Source organism: Cupressus sempervirens, chromosome 1 (assembly GCF_028749045.1).
Source record: "Cupressus sempervirens isolate cs-2001-9-10 chromosome 1, ASM2874904v1, whole genome shotgun sequence".
In the NCBI taxonomy this organism is placed as follows: Eukaryota; Viridiplantae; Streptophyta; class Pinopsida; order Cupressales; family Cupressaceae; genus Cupressus; species Cupressus sempervirens.
The window spans coordinates 834,927,438-834,947,186 of NC_143118.1; the positions used below are offsets into that span (position 1 = coordinate 834,927,438).

At 36.0% G+C, this 19,749-nt stretch overlaps 1 protein-coding gene across 5 annotated transcripts in view; it reads right to left on the reverse strand.

Annotated features, from left to right (window-relative positions):
* Positions 1–19,749, reverse strand: part of LOC149580443 (S-adenosyl-L-methionine-dependent methyltransferases superfamily protein) — a 53,196-nt gene that overhangs the window by 17,301 nt on the left and 16,146 nt on the right. For all 5 annotated transcript variants that reach the window (XR_016353642.1, XM_089790944.1, XM_089790935.1 and 2 more), the window contains exons 2-3: positions 19,093–19,154; positions 18,729–18,780 (exon numbers count right to left, since the gene is read on the reverse strand). Coding sequence is in view for 4 of the 5 variants with exons in the window: in XM_089790944.1 (XP_089647070.1) it covers positions 18,729–18,780; positions 19,093–19,154 (114 nt within the window). In the remaining variant the exon portion in view is untranslated. The remainder of the gene's footprint in view (positions 1–18,728; positions 18,781–19,092; positions 19,155–19,749) is intronic.

The window sequence follows — 19,749 nt, forward strand, 5'->3', positions numbered from 1 at the left end:
AGCACTTTGTATATTATGACATGCATACACAAATACATATTTCATTGTATTCAGTCACATCATTATTTCATATATGTTTTGGAAACCAATTGTCATTCTTGTATCTGATTGAAACACTGTATATTATCAATCTGCGTTTAGAGATTATTAATTGCAGATTAATGGTATTTGATGTTCCATATCAAATCTCGATCGAGCATATGATCAGTGATAATATTCAGATTGGACATATAAATTGTTTGTGCAAGATCACTTCTGATCTTAATTGATAAATCATTTGCATTTGCTATGGTGTGAATCCCAATTAGAGATCGGACATGTAACCAAAATGAAAAGGCACTTTCATGGGACATCCCATGAACGGGCATGTCTCCATTCATTAGATATGTCTCCTCAAACCTTATCCAATGCAGATCCGATCCCAAAGAAAGACATCAAAGTCAACAAATGTTCTGCCTCTTGGAGATCGAATGCCTCTAGATCAGTTTCAAACTTATGAATTAATATTCAGTATTTTTCAATATTGATTTAGCATCACCTTCATATTTGTCAAGATCAAGAATTATAAATATTCTAATTACAATCTGCAGATAAAGTACAATGATTAGTAAGAATCATATTCTGGAAATTAGTAAAGGACATAGATACATCAAATCCAAAAGAAATCTAATCATCATTAACCAGTACAACTCTTCATAATTCCTTCCTTAGTTACCGGTTTGAGGTCAATTTGAAATAAGGGTTCAAATAACCAGCTTGCCGGTACAGCAAAATTTTGGAAAGGGTTTTGGGTTCATTCGTACAAAAACATGTAAAAATTATATATATATATATATATATATGAAGCATAGAAGCATAGAGTATCATAAAATCATAAGATTTAATCATTTAAACAACAAAAACATCATAGGCATAAACTTTAAACATGTAAGTTGTAATCATAGCATCATGAATCAAGATCATACCATCATACATTTCAATTTTCAAGTTCAATGTCAAAGATTCAAAACATTAAAATTAAATCATGATCCATGAATCATAACACCACAAATGATGTTAGAAGCCAAATAACCAATTTACATTCATTTTTTAGGGCTGTGGAACTCAAAACAATATCAAATATGTTATAATTAATGACTTAAAAGCCGACCATTGCCGGAAATTTTCCTAGGATCGATGCAAATTTGATCTGGGCACATCAAATTCGCCCGAGTTCAAATTTCCAGCCTGTAGGTTCAAACTACCCCCTTCCAAATGGAACCTTGCTCGAATTTGGGCCGAACTGGACCAGTAATAGACTATCTGAACACTAGCAATAGTTTGATGGAACTTCAAGATACATATAAAGGATTTGATAGACTATTTGACTTTGAACTAATAGTCATTCCTGCCAAATCTGACATGCGTCCTCTAGAAGTGCTCCCACCGATGGATTACTAGACCCTCCCCACCCAGTGTGGAGGAAATTGTGAATCCATTTGCAAATACTAATATGGAGAATGAAGGAATGACCATAGATGTGATCCCCCTAAAGGAAGAAGAAGAGTTTGTCTTCACAACTCAGAAAAAGAAGAGAAGAGAAAAGAAGGAGAGTCTCTCAAATAGAGGTGAGGTTAAATAGGAAGATTGTGATAATTAGGAGAAAACTACTCAGAAAAAGAGTTAGGCCCCCGAGATTCACTAATACACCCAAGGAAAACAAAAAGCAGAAAAACCAACTGCCTAGTAGTTTTAAAATTTTCAAATCCCCATAAGAGAATAATAATAACCATCTATCATGATGGAGTTGCAACTAGCATCTTGGAATATCAGGGGACTTGAATCCCCAGATAAGAAATATATTATTAAAAGGTTTCTGATGGCAAATAGAGGAATTGACATCCTAATGCTGCAAGAAATAAAGGTTGTGGGGTTTGAGTTAGACATTTCCCTCAAATGCATTTGGAGAGATGCAAAAGCATTCTCAACATCTGATGATAAAGGAAAGGGAGGGGCAGCCATCCTAGTAGGCGCAAATTGGAAAAGCAACATTCTGGATTTGGGAACCTCACCCTGCAATAGGGCAGTATGGATTAAACTTCAAGACAATGATAAGGAATTTGGCATCTGCAATGTTTATCCTCCAAATGAATATAAAGATAGGATTGAGCTATGGAACTAGGTTAGTGAATTACCCAACCTACCTTGAATCATAAGTGGATATTTCAACATGGTGGTGGCAGCATGTGATAAAATGGGAGGGAATAAATTTGAATGGAAAGGGAGTGAAAACTTCTACTAGCACAGAATGGTCAATAAGCTTAGGATTTGTGACCCTCTATAGGGATCCAAAGATAACCATAAAGGAATCGGGTTAACCTTGTCCAACTTTCCGAGAGGTGGAAAAAGGATTTTTTGTAGACTCGATAGATTCTATGCTAATAAGGATTTCTTTAGATTTGAATTGGGACCCCATGATGCCCCAATCACAATGGTCCCCTATTCTATGTCAGACCATCACCCGATTCTAGCATGTATCTCCTCTGTAGGGAAGATTGAGAAAAACCAGGGCAAACGGGATAGCTTCTGCCTCAACATCTCCCTATTGGAAGATGAAGATGTGGGAGCCGTAGTAAAAATCATTAGATGGTTTAATAATATGCAGAGGTTGGAAGATTTGCAATAGACTCATGGAACCAAAAAGTAAAATCTTGGAGAGCCTTGTTCCAAACAGTTGGCAAGAAGAGAGCCATGGATGGGAGAAAAGAAGAATTAAACTTGCAAAATGAACTCCTGAAATCAGAAAAAGATATCAAATTGAACCCAGAGTGTGGTATCCTACAAGAAAGGGTGGTTATTGCTAGGGATGCCTTGAGGAGATTATGGAACCATAAAATACAAGGAGTCGGGACTAGAGCAAGACTCAATTGGTTTAGTATGGGAGACAGAGGCTCGAAATATTCCTTCAATATGCTCAAAGCAAAAGAATTAGAGTAAGGATTGACTGCATTAAGGAAGGAACAGCAGACTTACATAAGCAAGAGGATATACTCCAAGCTTTTGCAAGCTTCTATAAAAACCCTCTTTACATCAGAAGATATAGGTAACAATATGGAAAATGCCAGAATGAAAGTTGTTGGAATCATCCTTAAGAAACTTAACCTATCAGACATCCTAGAGTTGGATAAGGCTTTACCACAAACATAAATCTTGAGAGTTGTACAAAGTATCAACAATGACAAGGCCCTCGACCTGATGGATTGCCCGTAGAGTTCTATAAGCAGAACAAGGAGTGGATAGGAAAGGAGCTACTGAGTGTATAATGAAGCATTCTTAAGAGGGTCACTGGGAGAGAATATTAGTGTTGGAGTTATTAAATTAATCCCCAAAGGAGATAGGAGGCAAATAAAAAACTAGAGACCCATAACCCTCTTAAATGTATCTTATAAAATACTAGCTAAAATTCTAGCATCCAGACTGCAACATATACTGCAAAAAATTATCGACAAGACCCAAAAAGGGTTTGTCAAGGGTAGATATATTCTAGAGAACCTAATCACTTGTTGGGAAGCTTTAGACTGGGAAAAGGAATCTAACCAAAGAGCCAGAATGCTACTGTTAGACTATGAAAAAGCCTATGACAGAATTGAGTGGGCATTCATTAAGATGATAATAAGGCAACTGGGATTCCCGAAATTCTATTGTAACATGGATCAAACTCTATTTAAAGATGAAAATGCCACTATTAAAATTAATGGAAGAAAATCAAAACCCTTCACACTATCCAGATCCATTAGGCAAGGCTGCCCACTAGCACATGCCCTCTTTGTAATTGTTGCAGATGCTTTGGGATACATCCTTAGAGATAACAATCTCTCACCATGTGTAAAAGGTATTACTCTGCCTAATGGAGAGGAAGTCTCTAATATCCAATTTGCAGATGACACAATTATAGACATAATAATGGAGGAAAGGAATATCAAAACCCAATGGTGAAATTGGATCTATTTTTGTACAGCCTCTGGCAGTAAAATATCACTCCCAAAATCCATTATGCTAGGTTGGCAAGATCCCCCAACCTGGTACAATCAATATGGCTTTGTATAGGGAGGGCAAAATCATATTGTAAAATATTTAGGGATCCCCTTCTCAGTATGCCCAAACCAGGGAGAAATGTGGAGATGGGTGCAAGACAAAGATAAAAAGTTCAACAAATGAAATGTTGATTCCTCTCCTTTGAAGGGAGAGTTCAAGTTTTTGAAAAGATTCTTTCTCATATACTATATATTCTGCATCATCTTGAATGTTCAACCAAAGCCAGATTAACTACTTTCAGATACTAATAAGAGGCTTCCTATGGTCGGATGGGAGGAGCAATAAGAAAGCGCATGCAGTTAGATGGCAATGGTGCACCATGAGCAAAACAATGGGGGGCTTGGGTCTTAAAAGATCTCATATTACAAAGGATCTCTTTAGCAGTAAACTGGATTGACAAGGCCACTGAAAACAACGAACCCTGGAAAGTGTCAGTTAGGAACAATATATCTAGGAGGTGTCCCTCCAAAGCCTCCTGCTGGAAGAAACTAAACATGCATGACCTCTTGTCAGGAAACTTTTCAATGAAAGTTAACAGATCTAATGTCTTTAGATCAATATGGAAATGTTGGGAAATGGTGAGTATGCATATTAGTGCTAGTGGAGCAATCAGCATAGACAACAAATATGTGGAGAAAAATCCATATGGTGGAACCTGAAAGATGGGGAAAAACCCTAGCTTTAGTGCAAGGTTGCTCAACTAAGAATTGGGATAGCTTGGGTATAAGTTCATTTAAAGACATTCTTGAGGAATGAAAGCTTATAAGATGTGAGATCTTATGCTCTAAATATGACATGCATATCACTCAAAGGAGAACTTATGTTATGATTGAGAATGCAAGTAAACCCCTGCTTCTACCTAGGCCTATTTCTATGATAGATGATAGATGCTCGGCCCTATCTTGGAAAGATGGAACCCCTCTTCACTGCACTAAAGCCAAGCTTATCTACCATTTTCTATCTGCCAGCCCAATCATCTTTGAACATCTTAATTTGTCCTAGAGTTGTTCACTAAATCCTAAAAAAGTGGGGGACTATTCTCTTGGACCTTTGGCATAGACCAGTTGAACCTAAGAAACTTTGTTTCTTCTAGCATTTTCTCTTGCACAAGTTACCTATCACTAAACCAGATAAGGATTTTAATTTTTGCTCTTGCTGCAGAAAACCTGAAAACCTCTACCACATCTTTTTTTATTGCCTTTTTGCTAAATAATTCTGAGCCTTATTTGGTTTTATCATTGATTGGAACATTAATATTTAAAATGTCATATCATGAAAGATTTTGAGCACCAGAAACAGTTGTAACCTTTTATGGCATGCACTTTCAGTTGAAATTCTATGGCTTACTAACTAATAAACTAAAGAGTAACTAAGATGACCATTAAAGAAACATTATATTCTAATACCCTCCCTTAACGGTCATTGTCCAACTGATGTCTTTTGGTCACAAATTCTTCAAAACTTGTTGTTTTTGCTGAGACCTTCCCCAGATCTGCAAAATGTAAATGACCAAGAAGCCAAAATTCATCCATAAAAGAACAAAGAAGGGTGTCCCCTTCTTCAAGATTTGCAAAACGAGACATAAGGCTACCACTAGCTCTGCCACCGAGATGCGTCTTCCACTAACCCTCCCAGAATCAGCAAAACATCTCACTAGAAATCATCACAAAATATCCAACCTTATGTTGGATAACAAAGTTGCTCCTCCCTAGACATAGAGACAAACATCGAGAATGGCTAGCACGATTTTGAAGAAAAGTCAACAAACCCTCCAAACTTTGCAGGTGAGCATGAAGCTCAAAAACAAACTGCAAAAAGGCAGGATTCTTGAGGAGAAAATTTGACAAAATCCAACACAATTTATTAGGTGAGAAATTGATCAAAACCCAAACAATACAAAGCTTCATTTTTTAGAAAAATGGTAAATCCCACCAAATAATTTTTGAGGAAATAATTATAAACTCACAAAAGAATCCCACACAACTTTGCGAATAACAAAATCACAGAAAAAAATTTAAGGGAAAAGATTATGAAAACCCATTAGACATTTTTAAAGGCAACAAAACACAAGACTTCGCATGGTAAACCAGCACATGCAAGTACATGCAACCCTAAAAAATCAGAGACTTTTGCTGTAGGCATGAAATCGCAAGATCAAAATCCTTAATCAAACTTGCGATTTCCAGAAAAAACCCTCGAAACCACAAAAGTTTCATAAAATACCTCTAATGGTTTTTATTTCTAAAAAATGAAAAGCAAATTTCTGCAAAAGATTCCAAATCAAAAGAGGCTCGAATTTTCCTTACAAAAATCCGCCAAATCTTATGAAATCCCATCAACCCGCTCTAATACCATGTTGTGGTAAATCAATGTTGTTGTATTAAACAACGGAGATGAAAGCTCCTTATATAGATTTACAAAGACAATGTTTTTAAAAGAAAAAATAGTGAACTAAAGACGGAAATAGAAACTACCTAAGAAACTAAAGACTAACTAAGATGACTATTAAAGAAACATTATAATATTCTAATAGACTTTTCTAGAAAAATATAAATGATAACATATTCTCTGGTGTTTCTAGAAATCTTACTGGGTCTCTCAGGAGAAAAAGGTTAAAGAGTGCTACAAAATGTTGCTGCTACCATGCTGAAAAAGTAAGTCAAGTTCAGGTACATGACAGATGTGAAGCATTTAAAACCATCCACCTTTGAGAAAGCAGTGGAGGAGACCAGAAGAACTATTCAGGAAAACAGAGGACCTCCAGTAGCTGCAACTCCAGTAACAATACTACCACCGGTGATGGTTACAGTGGTTCACCCAGGCCCCCAAGGATGGGCCACAATGGCATCTAGAGCTGCAGTGTTAGATTAGACAGTGCTGTTTATTTGATGTCATATGGAAAATGGTCACAATGTAATATCCCCTCCTACTAATGAAATCTTATATATATATATATATATATATAATAACTTGTTGATCATAGAGAGCATAAAATGAAATAATTAAATAATAATAAATAAATAAATAATTGTCAAGGCAAACTACAGTTTGCAAAATTGATATAATTCAACCAATGTTTATATTAGACAAAAATAATATTTACTCGTACCAATCAAATAACATTTAATAATAATCAATATGATTAAAATATAATCTATTCATTTATTTATTTTTAATATCTATTTTAGAAATGTAATCAATATGAATATAATAAATCAGTAATAATAAAATATAGTGATGAACAATTAAATATATAAGAATACTGGTCGCTTGACCAAAGGTCGTGATGTTGGTTAGCGAACATTGAATGTTCCTTGATTTGCACTCGTGTAAGAGAAAGGCTTGAACGAAAATTAAAGGAAAACCTTGGAATGGAAAGCAGACCAAACTCATCACAATAGAGTTAAACCGCAGGAAGCATTCAGCACAGTTGGCGTGGACAGTCATCTTCAAACAATAGAACAGAGAACAACCAAACACTCCCATATAAACATATATATTAAAGAATAGTAGACTGGTGTGGATGATCGATAAGGAAAAAGGATGAGATCGAACATGGGAAAAAAGATAGAATCAAACTACAGACAAACACTTATAATAATCACAGCATTGAACACAGTACAAACAGCGATAGCTGTCATTGTAAAATGGTACAGAACAGAAGCAGACAAATCAAGAAGCGCCATTAGATATCAAACAATATAAAAGGGTGTGTTCGATATATGGAGTTCAGATCGAACAAGATAAGGGTGTCAGTAGAAGAAACTAATAACGGAAAAAGGGAAGAAGACAGGGAAGCATAGGAGAATATTATTAACAACCAAGACAAACAGTGATCATCAACGCAAGAAGATCATAGGATGATTTGTGCTGCCCAGACAGTCAGAGGTTGGTAACAATTCAGATAAGAAAAAAATAAAAACACAGAACCGTCAAATCTCGGATCAGAGTAATAACAAGGAAACTGAAGAAGATAGAAACGATGTCATTAAAGGGCAATCAACAGTCATCCAACCGTACCAGTAAGGAGTCCAACACTTACTCAGTAAGCCAACCACATAAGAATAAGATTGTTCAGCAGTCTATTTGGAATACTAGTGTAGAAGGGAGTAAAGTGACAACTGTTGGAGAGAATAACAAACAATGACAAAGAGTGATAGCCCATAAAATTGAACAAACAAATCTGCACAATACAAGACAACAATATAAATAATTGAAGAGATATTAACAGTGGGATATTGTAGAGAATAATAATAACAAAATATACATATTATGAGAAGTATGTGGTCATGGACTACAGAGGTAAGGTTTATCTATTTCAGATTATCAAACTCTTTGATTAAATTAATAGAGATGAGAACTATAGTTCTTATTGAGGCCCGTAAAGATGGGTAAGGGATATTCATTTTTTAATATCAAGTGCTCTAAAAAGATAACTTAGAGACTAGAAGACATTCCGTATGAATGTCAAGATTTCAAATCAGAATCTAGAGAGGGATTTAGTGAGAATCCCTAGAGAGAATATATAATATAATAGTTAAACATATGCAAATGTTAAAGAGAATTGATTAGAGGTGGGATCTCTACCAAGTAGCCTTGCAAAGAGTGTTATCAGAGATCCCAAAGAGGCCTTAGGAAGGGCACTCTTCATATGACAATTCCCTAATTGAGAAGTAATTCTCATTAGAGGGTTAGGTGATTCGAGAAGAGTCTCACTCGAGGGATTATGAGGGGTTAGTAAGGGATAGTATCTAGTTGATATTTAATTAATTCATCATTTCTAACATGTTCTAGAATTTTAATACATATATTTTTATCATGCACTAACACTTTGTTGCAGGACCCGGCATTTAATCCTTAAGTTAGAAGTGGGGACATTACACACAAACAATTTGCCAATTTTGTAGGCTTTAGAAAGAGAGCTATGTATAAACTTGTGAGTCATAGTTGTTATTAACATCCAAGATGTGATGCATATACTGTAAAAGGTTGCAGAACTGTAATTTTTTATTCCTGATACTAAGTAGAAATAGATTGCAAAGGAAATTCATTGGAATGATTGATGTTTATTTATTTTAATTCTATAAATGAGAGGTTATTGATATGATGTGGAAATCTAATCTTTCCATGTCAGTGGATGCAGGAGGAGAACCCATTCGGCAAGCGAGGGAAAAGTATTATCGGCATAGGGGCATGTGAACATCCAATAAAAGCTAGGAATGCCATCGGAGCTAGAACCTCAACCATCACCAGTTACCTAAGTTGGGAGTACAGTATTTTATATGTCTTGTTGGTTACCTTCTACCCTGGAATATAGAATTTGACGTAGCAAGTATTTTTATGTGTTGGAACTTTTCATAGATCTTAATAAACAACCTGTTGTGAGGTTTTCACACCATCGCCCCAAAACTTTGGGGACACCCACTTTTTTGGGCAAGCCGTGGTAATTTTCGCAGATTTTTTGGAATTTTTCGGTTGCCTTTGCAAAATTTGGAGTGGTCCAGAGGTTTTCTGAATTGACGATTTTTTCACACCTTGGACGCCTTCGGGCTAGGAAAGGATTTAGTTTATTTTCACCTGGTGCTAAACTTGATTTTTCGGAACATGTAATTTTGTCCTTAGGCCAAACAGAATTCAACAACATTTTTTCGATGGTTAAAATAATATCTGGAAGGACAAATTTGCAAATTTTGGACTTAGATTTTTGAAAATTTGATATAATTGTATAAGCTTGAGAATTTTCAAAATGAATTTGTGGACTTAGTTGTTTTGGAAATTAAAAAAAAACTTTAATAGTGAGAAGAAATTTTGGTAGTGAAATTGAATTTAGAGTTTGAATTGCGATTGCCAAGAAAATGATTTATTTTGTTAAAAAATTGAAATTGGATTAAAATTGCAAAATCTTATTAATTTGGTTGAAATTTTGCCTAGAGGATTTTAGAAATTGGTAATTTGGAATTAAAATTTTGATTTTGGCTTGTTAGATTCGATTTTAATGATATTTTAAATACCAAAACATAGTTGAATGAAAATTTTGACATCTCCTAGCTTACCTTGTTTCTATTTTGCAATTCTGGATCAAACTGGCAATTAAATGGGCCAATTTCACTATGGGGCTTAGTTATTTTCCTGTTTTATTTAAAATTGGGTCATCTTTGGAGGTTTAACTTAATTTTTTGTTTCCTTCCATGCAGGTCAGCCCACTTTGGAGATCAACTGGAGGATATAAGAAGGGGCTTCCCCCCTCTTATTTCCTCATTCATTCTTTCCACCTCTTGCAAGATTGAGCAATTTTCTTCTAAGGGAGTGAATTTCTGCCCTAAGGCGATTTCTGGGGTCTGATTTTGCATTTTAGTAGCGATTTCTTCCATCAAGTTGGGCGATTTCTGCCCTAAGGCGATTTTGGGGAGGGAAAGCCTGATTTTTGCAAGATTGGCAGCAATCTGGAAGTCTGATTTTTTCGTTCTTGGCAGCGATTTCTTCTTCTAGCGATGGTGATTTTATTTGGTGAAGAGGCAAAGCGATTTAAGGTCTGATTTTTGGCAATTGTGGGCAAATTTAGAAGGTCGAAATTCTGATTTAGGGCAGATTTTGCAAGCAATTCATTTGCTAGGGCATCATATTTTGAAGGAGGATTGAAATTTCTGAGATCAGATCTGAATTTGAAGAGGCCCAATTGTTGGTAGAAGGCAGATTTAAGGTAAGATTCTCATTCATTTTTAGAGGTGACGATTGGTTTTAAAGGTGGATTTTATTCCCTGTTCTTGCTTGGTTCGTTTCTCTTATTTTCTTCTTGCACTATTCATTCACCACTTCATCATTTTCATTGATAGTTTGAAGTTGGGAGATATAAGTGTAGATTTCATGATAGGACATTTGGAGAGGCAGAAATAAGTGGTAGCCCCACCCCTAGGATTGAAGTTTGGTGATGAAGGGCCACACCACCCTACTAACTCATAACCAAAAATGCAACAATATGGAGACAACGAGATGACAAAATGCTTCCCAAGCAATTTTTATTATACTTGAAAATCCTTACAAAATTCTCCAACTTTACCCAAGATCCAAGTATAAACTGCCTCACATTCGGCGCTCTGTCCACACACTCACAACTCCACCACAATCCTACTGTAAACTGCCTCACATTCGGCACTCTGTCCACAGACTCAAGAAAACTCACCCTTTAGCTTCCTCCTTCTCTCCAAGCTTCTACTAAGAAGAGATCACACCTTGAAACTTTCACACCTTGAAGCCTTCACACTTTGAAGCTTCCACACCTTGAAGCCTTCACACCTTTCAACTTGATTAGAAATGCTCATATGCCTTGCTTGAATAGGCACTCACCACCCAATGCATGATTTATCCACAACCTTCTAAAATTCCACCTACACAATATCCACAACCTTCTAGGATTCCACCTACACAATATCCACAACCTTCTAGAATTCCACCTACACACCTCGATAAATGGAATGACAACCATTTTTATTTTATTTTTCTATTACGCCACCTATACACCTCGAAAATAGAAATTCCCCTTTTTTTTCTTTCCTCCTTTTTCCCTTTTTTTTATTTTTTTATTATTTTTCCTTCTATTTTTGTCACTTTCTCTCTTCTCCACAATTCTTCTTTTTTTTTAAAAAAAAATTTCTCATGCAAGATGCTCCTGCATCATTTGGAGATTGATAAGTGTAAAGATAGGATTTGGAGAGGCAGAAATAAGCTACATTCCATCGATAGAAAGAAGTTTGGAGATTGATAAGTGTAGTCCATATCATTTAGAATGAAGGAGCAAAAATAAGTGTTGAGGATGGTTGATGTTAGTGCAAGCAAGAACCCAAAGGGAACGAATACTAAAAAAAGACAAGAAAGACATGGTGCCTAAGACCACCTTCTTCTCGAAAGTGAGGCGAATAAGTGACACCAATATCGGCACAATGAACATGGTACAGTTGAAGGATAAATTGAAGGAAGAATGATCCCCCATGGCGAAGAAGATCTACAAGAGTGGAATTGTACAAGTGGCAGCTTTCCCTCCTACCTTGCCTTGTCCGGAATTGGTAATGGAGTGTGCATCCCGGTTTGATATTGTGACCAAGTCCATCATTTTTTATGAAGGGAAGAGAGTGTTGGCTAACATTAGTGGACAAGTGGTCAAAGAAGTAATCAATATTCCCTAGCGTAAAGGCATGACAATGGTAATGATGGATCAAACAACCAAGTTCTTTCAGGATAATCAAGAGGCCTACTTCATTCATCTAAAGTAGAATTGGTTACACGAAGGCAAGAAGGGACTTACCAAGTTGTCAAGGCTCATCGGGTCAGATTTTAAATTAGATTATGGCGACCTTATTGTGCTTCTCAGCCGAATCATGGGCGTGGCTCAAGGTATGCAATTCGAGAACTGGATGTATTATTTTATTGATGAAATTGAAAATAGAAAGAGAAAATTTGATTGGGCTAGAATTATAAGTGAAAATTTAGAGTTGCAACTAAGGACGATACAAATTCAGAAGCAATTCTATATGGGATCCTATCTTTTCTATTTGATTGCAAGACTATATGAAAATCTTGGACTTAAGGCCTTAGGAGTGATTGGAAATGGGCTGGGGCAATGTTTGGTGCATGAGTGCTATCCACAGCTTCATTTGCACAACACCAAAGATTATAAGATGTTTTATGATGCCTTTGCCATGAAGACGGTAAGGATATTACAAGGGACACCTGCTAGGAGGCTCTCAACGGAAGCGGAGGAAAAATGTAATAAGTATGGGAGTTGGTTCATCCAATTTCCACAATTCACATATATTAGAGTGGTAGGAAGTATAGTTTGTCACAAGAGACTTCCAAGGTACCCACCCGACAAGATAGTTCTAATGGAGTTGGCTAGGCAACTTGAGCATTGTGACAAGAAGATGAAACTTAAAGGTGAGACAAGGGTTACCTTCTCATTGGGAATAGGCAATGATACTTGCCCCAATCCTATCACCTTTGCAGCTGCGAAGGAGTTAGAATGATATCATTTAGGATGGTATAGAGCAAGACAAGGATTCAATCCTAATGGTCTTAACACATTCAAACATATTTCTACTATAGAAGATTTTTGGGCCAATGCACAGGATGACTTTCATGTGAGGAAGTTCGTTTTTTCAAGATTGTCAGTGGGCATGATGAGGGCAATCAGATGGAGAGGCGTTGATATTCCTGATCAATTGGAAGATGATGAAAATGTGCTAAGAGAGGATTATGATACATTGGATGAGACAGAGTTTGGGTCGAGATTGGATGAGTTGAGGAAGGTTGTCATCAGGAAGAAGCATTTGGGCATCCTTGCCTCCTTCAATGCCTTTATCGGATATGCGAAAGAATATGAGAAGGCTCATGAGAAGACACTGCAAGCAGCAAGCAACATGATGAATTCAGCTGAGCTCAAGATGAAGCACACGCCTTGCCCTCCGTGAAGGAAATCAACGACAGGCTAGCCAAGCTCATGAGAAGACACTGCAAGCAGCAAGCAACATGATGAATTCAGCTGAGCTCAAGATGAAGCACACGCCTTGCCCTCCGTGAAGGAAATCAACGACAGGCTAGCCAAGTTCATTGCCTTGGCTAAGAAGATGAAAGAAAAGGGTAGAATTATATTAGAAGATCATTTGATGTAAGCCCAAGTGGAAAATTCTCCTTCTTGGGTAGGATAGGTGTCTGATTCTGATTGGCTACCATTTTGGTGCCTTCTCATTGGTTGCCACTTTTCTTTTTTCTCATTGGTCCATTGATGAGGTGGCATCTTCTCATTGGCCGATGGGGTGGCAACCCTAATTAGGGTTTCTAGGATTCGATCTGAATTGTTGATTTTGCCTCTTAATCTCTACCGTTGGTTGTAATTTTGGCCCCTATATAAGGCCATTTGTTCTCATTTGTAAAAAGTTGAAGAAAATTGTTGCTTAAGATAATACCAAAATTGCTTCTTTATCATTGTTCTGACTTGCATGGTGATTAAGAACACTTGGTGTTATTGCATGGTTTCTACTTCCAATAGTTAGAGTTAAATTTCATTGAAGTTGTTAAAGTAGATTTCAATTCCAAAAAAATGTTAAACAAGAGTAAGAATAGATGGATAGTTGTATGGTGATATTGGTGGATGTCCGATAGGGATCTATAAACTAGGCCACTAGCATCCTAGCGGCTGGTTAGGAAGCCTTGCGTGGTAGTCTAGTCTTTTTTCCCTTGAATCATTGCATCTATGGAGGTAGAGCCACTAGTAAGCTTTCATCAGATTTGATCCCCATCCATTTGCTAATCTTTTCATTCATAGGAGTAGAGGTAAAGCAGCAAGTAGTTCAGTAGTTGGATTTCATTCTTAGAGAAAGTTAGAAAATCAGAGCATTGTTGGTGGACATACCCTCCATCATCGCCATCAACATCATTTGGCACTAATATGCATTGCAAAGCTAGATTCATCACCATCACAGCAAAAGTCCAAGTTATCTTGAAATGAATAACATAAGCCCACCTACGTGATTAACCAGCAAATCACATTAATATAACTGAGTTAGTATCCATAGGTGTAAGGAGTTTTTCTCATGTTCTTCATGAGTATTTACTTTTCAAGAGAGGGATTGAGTGTTTGATATTCCATATCAAGTATTCAATTGCTATATGTTATGTAGTGGTACAAAACTAACATCAACACAACCTTGGTAAACATTATTTATTTTGTCCTATGTTTTTAGAATGTTTTGTATTTATCATTTATATAGAATGACTTCGCAAGAGTAACTGCTTCTTGCCACCTCACCTCTATGAAGTCTAGCACAGGCTGGGAATTGATTATTCTTTGGTATGGTGTGTCATTCTTGTCTTGGAGGCAGAGAAACTTGGGAGCTCTGCATTAAGCATTGCATTTGGATTGTTTTTGTTTTCTGTTGAGAAGGGTCTGTGCATTGGAAGGACTGTGATTGTCTCTTTCTTCGAATCATGAGCCTTTTTGCAGGCATGTTCTTCCTTTTCTCTCTGTTGATTTCTTAAGCTGGTCTTCTTCTTGCTCAGATATTTTGCAATGAATTTAGTAATGTGGTTTTCTTATTTGAATTCTGAGTGGTAGATCAAGAACAAAAGCAAACTTTTATGCACTGGAAGCCCGCATTTTAGGTGCTTTCAATTAATATATTATTTCTTGCAATTATGCTTAGGGGGTTATCTGACTTGTGTGCATTTCAGATTATTAAGAAAGAATGTATGCATTTCACACTATGAGAAAGAACGTATGCATTTCAGATTATTAGGAAGGAACGTGTGCATTTCAGAATAGTGAGAAAGAATGTATGCATTTCACATTAGTGAGAAAGAATGTATGCATTTCAGATTATTAAGAAAGAACGTTTGCATTTCAGATTAGTGAGAAAGAACATATGATTTCAAATTATCAAGGAAGAATGTATGCATTTCAGATAATTAAGGAAAAACGTATGAATCCTTGCACTTCATAATCTTGTGTTCAGAATAACATAATCTCAGGTCTGCATGCATGTTAAAGATTAAGTAGATCAGTTGATACATCTCTGTATATACTTGATCCTGTGTCATATAGCTGCATTCACAGGTCTACTTGCTTATTGCTGAATTTAAAAGGAGTTCATACTTTTCGAACAATGATGGATTCAATTTAAAATTTGCATACAGATTTGACTTTAGAAGAATGCTTGCTCATAGTAACGTTTATGAAAGATTCAGTCATTTAAAATGGTATGTGTATAGCAGATATGATCAAGCTTTGTTTTCATAAAAGGTCTAGTACGGATGGAATTTCATTTATCTGATTTTGTCAAGGAAACCAATTTAATTGGGCACTTTTGTTTGGAATGGTGCATCATTTAATCCTTCACTTTGAATTTTTATTGGAAACTTATGCCTAAGTCACAGAGAGATCTGGAATCTGAACCACTCAGTCTTGACTCTTGAGCCATAGAATCCGTCTAATGAGACTAAACCTTCTTGAGGCCAAATTGTTTAGTTATTTGATAGTTTCTTAAGAAATAGCCCTGAGATGGAAATGTGCACTTGTTGAAACTTATGGGGCCAGAAGAACCCTAAAGAGCCCATCTAAGAAGACTGAACCTTATCGAGGCCAAATTGTTGATTGATCTGATAGACTGATAGTTGCTTAAGAAGTAGCCTTGGGATGGGAAATGTGTTGATGTATAGCATCAGTTGAAGTAATATTAAGTGCTTGAAATCATGATTTATATAATCTCTTTTTTACTGGTGAAAATACACACACACACATATTTGATTGTTCACAAAATGACCTTATCAATATTGGGCCCATGCCTTGAAAAGACTGTTGTTATCGGGGACTTGTATTTATCTGTTCTGCAGCCGATTACATGGAAACAGATTACATTTGTAATGATAACTAATGCAACAGATTACCTTTGTTATGATTACATTTGTTATGGTAACTAATGGGTAGTTATGCCCACGTAGAGGTATAACCCTACGTGACCTTTGGCCACGTAGAGTCATGTCCCTACGGGGACATGACTCTCCATGATTATATACAATACATGGCAATCAATATGGACAGATATCAATTACAAGTCATATACAGTCCCAGCGATCGTGATCTCTCTGCAGGAAACAAAGACAAAGTTCATCACACCATTATTATTCAAGATTGAGGATCGTATCTCCCAGGCTATTACTCAAGTTCAAAGGTCTCCAATATTGGAACAGGACAGTCGATCTATTACATCTGTAACTAAATCTGAATTGTACATTCTGCAATTATAGTTTATATCTCTATCAGAGATTCTGCAATTATGGTTTATATCTCTATCAGAGATCCTGCAATCAACAAAATGTGCACTTGCTGAAACTAGAGGTTAAAGTCATCAGGATGTGTATACCCAAATTATGGGGCTAGAAGGACCCTGAATGAGTTTGGTGCTAAGTCACAAGGGTCAAATTTGAATTTGAGTTCGTCGATCATAAAATTCAGATGAATTTCAAAAAGGGTAAAAATTCAGGGAAAATTTTCAACATTAAATTTAACTTATATAAATTTATGTATTTTTAAATATATGTAATATACTAATATATCCATAAAATTGTCAAAAAGGTTTGGCATGGCTAATTAATTGAATTAAATAACTTAATATTATTTTAAAATAAATTATTCTTATTATAAATTACAATATTATGTTAAATATCATAAAATTCGAAGGAGGTTTGGAAAGGGTAAAAATTCATTGAAATCTGGCGTATCCTATGACTTAGGTTTGGTGAAGACTTAAATTGCACAAAGAATGTGCTTGTACTTATAAAAACCTTGGCCAGTACTATGCTACGAGTAGTATATGTCAGTCACTAGAACCAGCAGTGCAGCACCTAGCTATGAAGGTCCCTTAGTAGGAAAAGTGGCTATGGCTGTTGCTGGTTATACAACAAGTCTGGGATGGCAAGAAAATAGAAATCGTATTTGTGTGCCCTTGGGAAGGGCTAGGCTACCTCCATTGGAAGTTGTCAAGGTAACTGCTAGTCACAATTGAAAGGTCCATGGTTGGGTGGTAAAAACCCCTGATGATACTCTTCTGCCCACGATGGACATAAGCTAAGGAACAAGTGAAAAGGGACAGCATGCACAGGCTCTTTTCTTGTTAGTTAATTCTGTTATTTCAGTCTCAATATTCTATAATGTTGTACTTTCCTTAAATAATTAAAAGAACAGTTAAATTCAGTTTAATGTGAAATGCAGTAAGTAACTTCTTCAAATAGTTAATGGTAACTTACTTTTCATGTCCATAAGACAATGGAAGTTAGTTATTCAAGTTCCATTGCTATTTACTTTTCTTGCAAGTAAATTTTTATTTTCATGGTTTATTATGTTAATAGGGTTGTGCTGTTACAATTATTAGCAGCGTGCCCTTTTTTGTAAACTATTTATACCAAGATTCTACGATTGTATCAATCGTTGCACATAGTTTATTGCATTAGGCAGAGCATAGTATATAGGTTTATATTTATCAAAATAGTGTTTTTTTTTCCATTTATTGTATGCATAAAGTGAAATGATACGGGATTAATGATCTTTTAGCATATTATTTTGATAAGACTCTGTGTGATCTATAAGAATAAGTATGTTGCAAGACACTGCGTGGTCTGCAAATAGACAGTGCAGCCTTATCAGATGAGAATGCAATTTCTTTTTGTTTACAATCTATAATACAAAAAAAATGCATTGTTTGAGCACTGAATAAATCATCACAACAGTTAGTGAGAGGTCACGGTACTTTCTTAGTCAACTAGCTGATGGCCATAAGTACTGATATTGATGGAGGCCATTGGTAAAATTAAGCTTAAATTTCCCAAAAGAATTGATGGGAGTTCTTAACTTTAGAACAAATGTTTGCAAACTAAACAATGAGGATTGGAGCTCTTATTGTGCAGAATGATAATGTCAGGTGCCTAAATGTATTAAATGATGAATGTGGAAATAATTGATTCAACTGTCTAGAAAGAGCAAGTTCAATTTCATATGATCTAACCCAATGAAGTATGAGAAAACAAAAATGATATAAAGACAATAATTCTAACAATAGGATAAATTTTGAAACAAACAAAATCACGAGAACAAGATAGACTGTTTACATTACCACATTAAACAAAGACGGGTCATTTTTAAATAGATCATATGCCTCACTGCCTCTGCAAAAAACAAACACCATGTTTTAAAATAAGAAAATACAAGCCCTTAACTGTTTGGGAACTTCGTTACTCACTTAAATGCTAGAGCATTAGCTCAGAAGAATAGAGAAGCCAAAAATTAAGTGATGAATTTAAAAACACAATTTGATAAACTTAAGAAATGGAAATGAATATATCAGAATCACTGTCTATTCCACCCTTCATGAATATCAAGCCTATGCATGTCTGAATCCAAAAGTCCATCCAAGTCTTTGACACCCTAAATAGCATAAAAGATGGCATATATTTGTGCACTCCAAGTGCCTGTTGTACCTGCAAGTGTAAAGCTTCTCATTCAGCATGCGAAAATGTCCCCCCGCCAATCTTGATCGCATCTGCACAGCCATTACATTATTTTAGCTACACCAAATAAGAAATGCATATATTATAGAAGTTAGTAAATGAGCATAATTCATTGTTCTAACCCCCAAAATATAAAGTAAATGCTAAACAGTTTACGAAAAACTACCAAAATAATTACTTCAGAAAAATGAGAATAACCAAATTGAAATTTGTTTTGAAGTGAGAAAATGAGTGCAAGCACATCCCAAAGCATGAAATGTCTCATAATTAGACAAATGATTTGTAAATCGCAGAAATACTCAAGCTGGAATTAGCAAGAACCATAGTTACACTGCCCTGGGGGATAGGGGGACGGCAGAATGGGAGGACAAAGGGGCCTTATTTGGGGATGGCTGGGGAACAATGGTGAGGTACAGGGGTGTTGTATATACTATATACTATACATATGGTACTTAAAATGTTAGTTATGAAAAGATATATTATTTTATTGCAATATAAGATATAAAGATGTAAAAGAGTAATACTTGAATATTGCATTGAATTGGAACATCAAACATTGAACATAAATAGTCGAATCAGCAAATAGTCAACACCGGTACATCCACCCATCCTCGGCGGAGGTGGCAC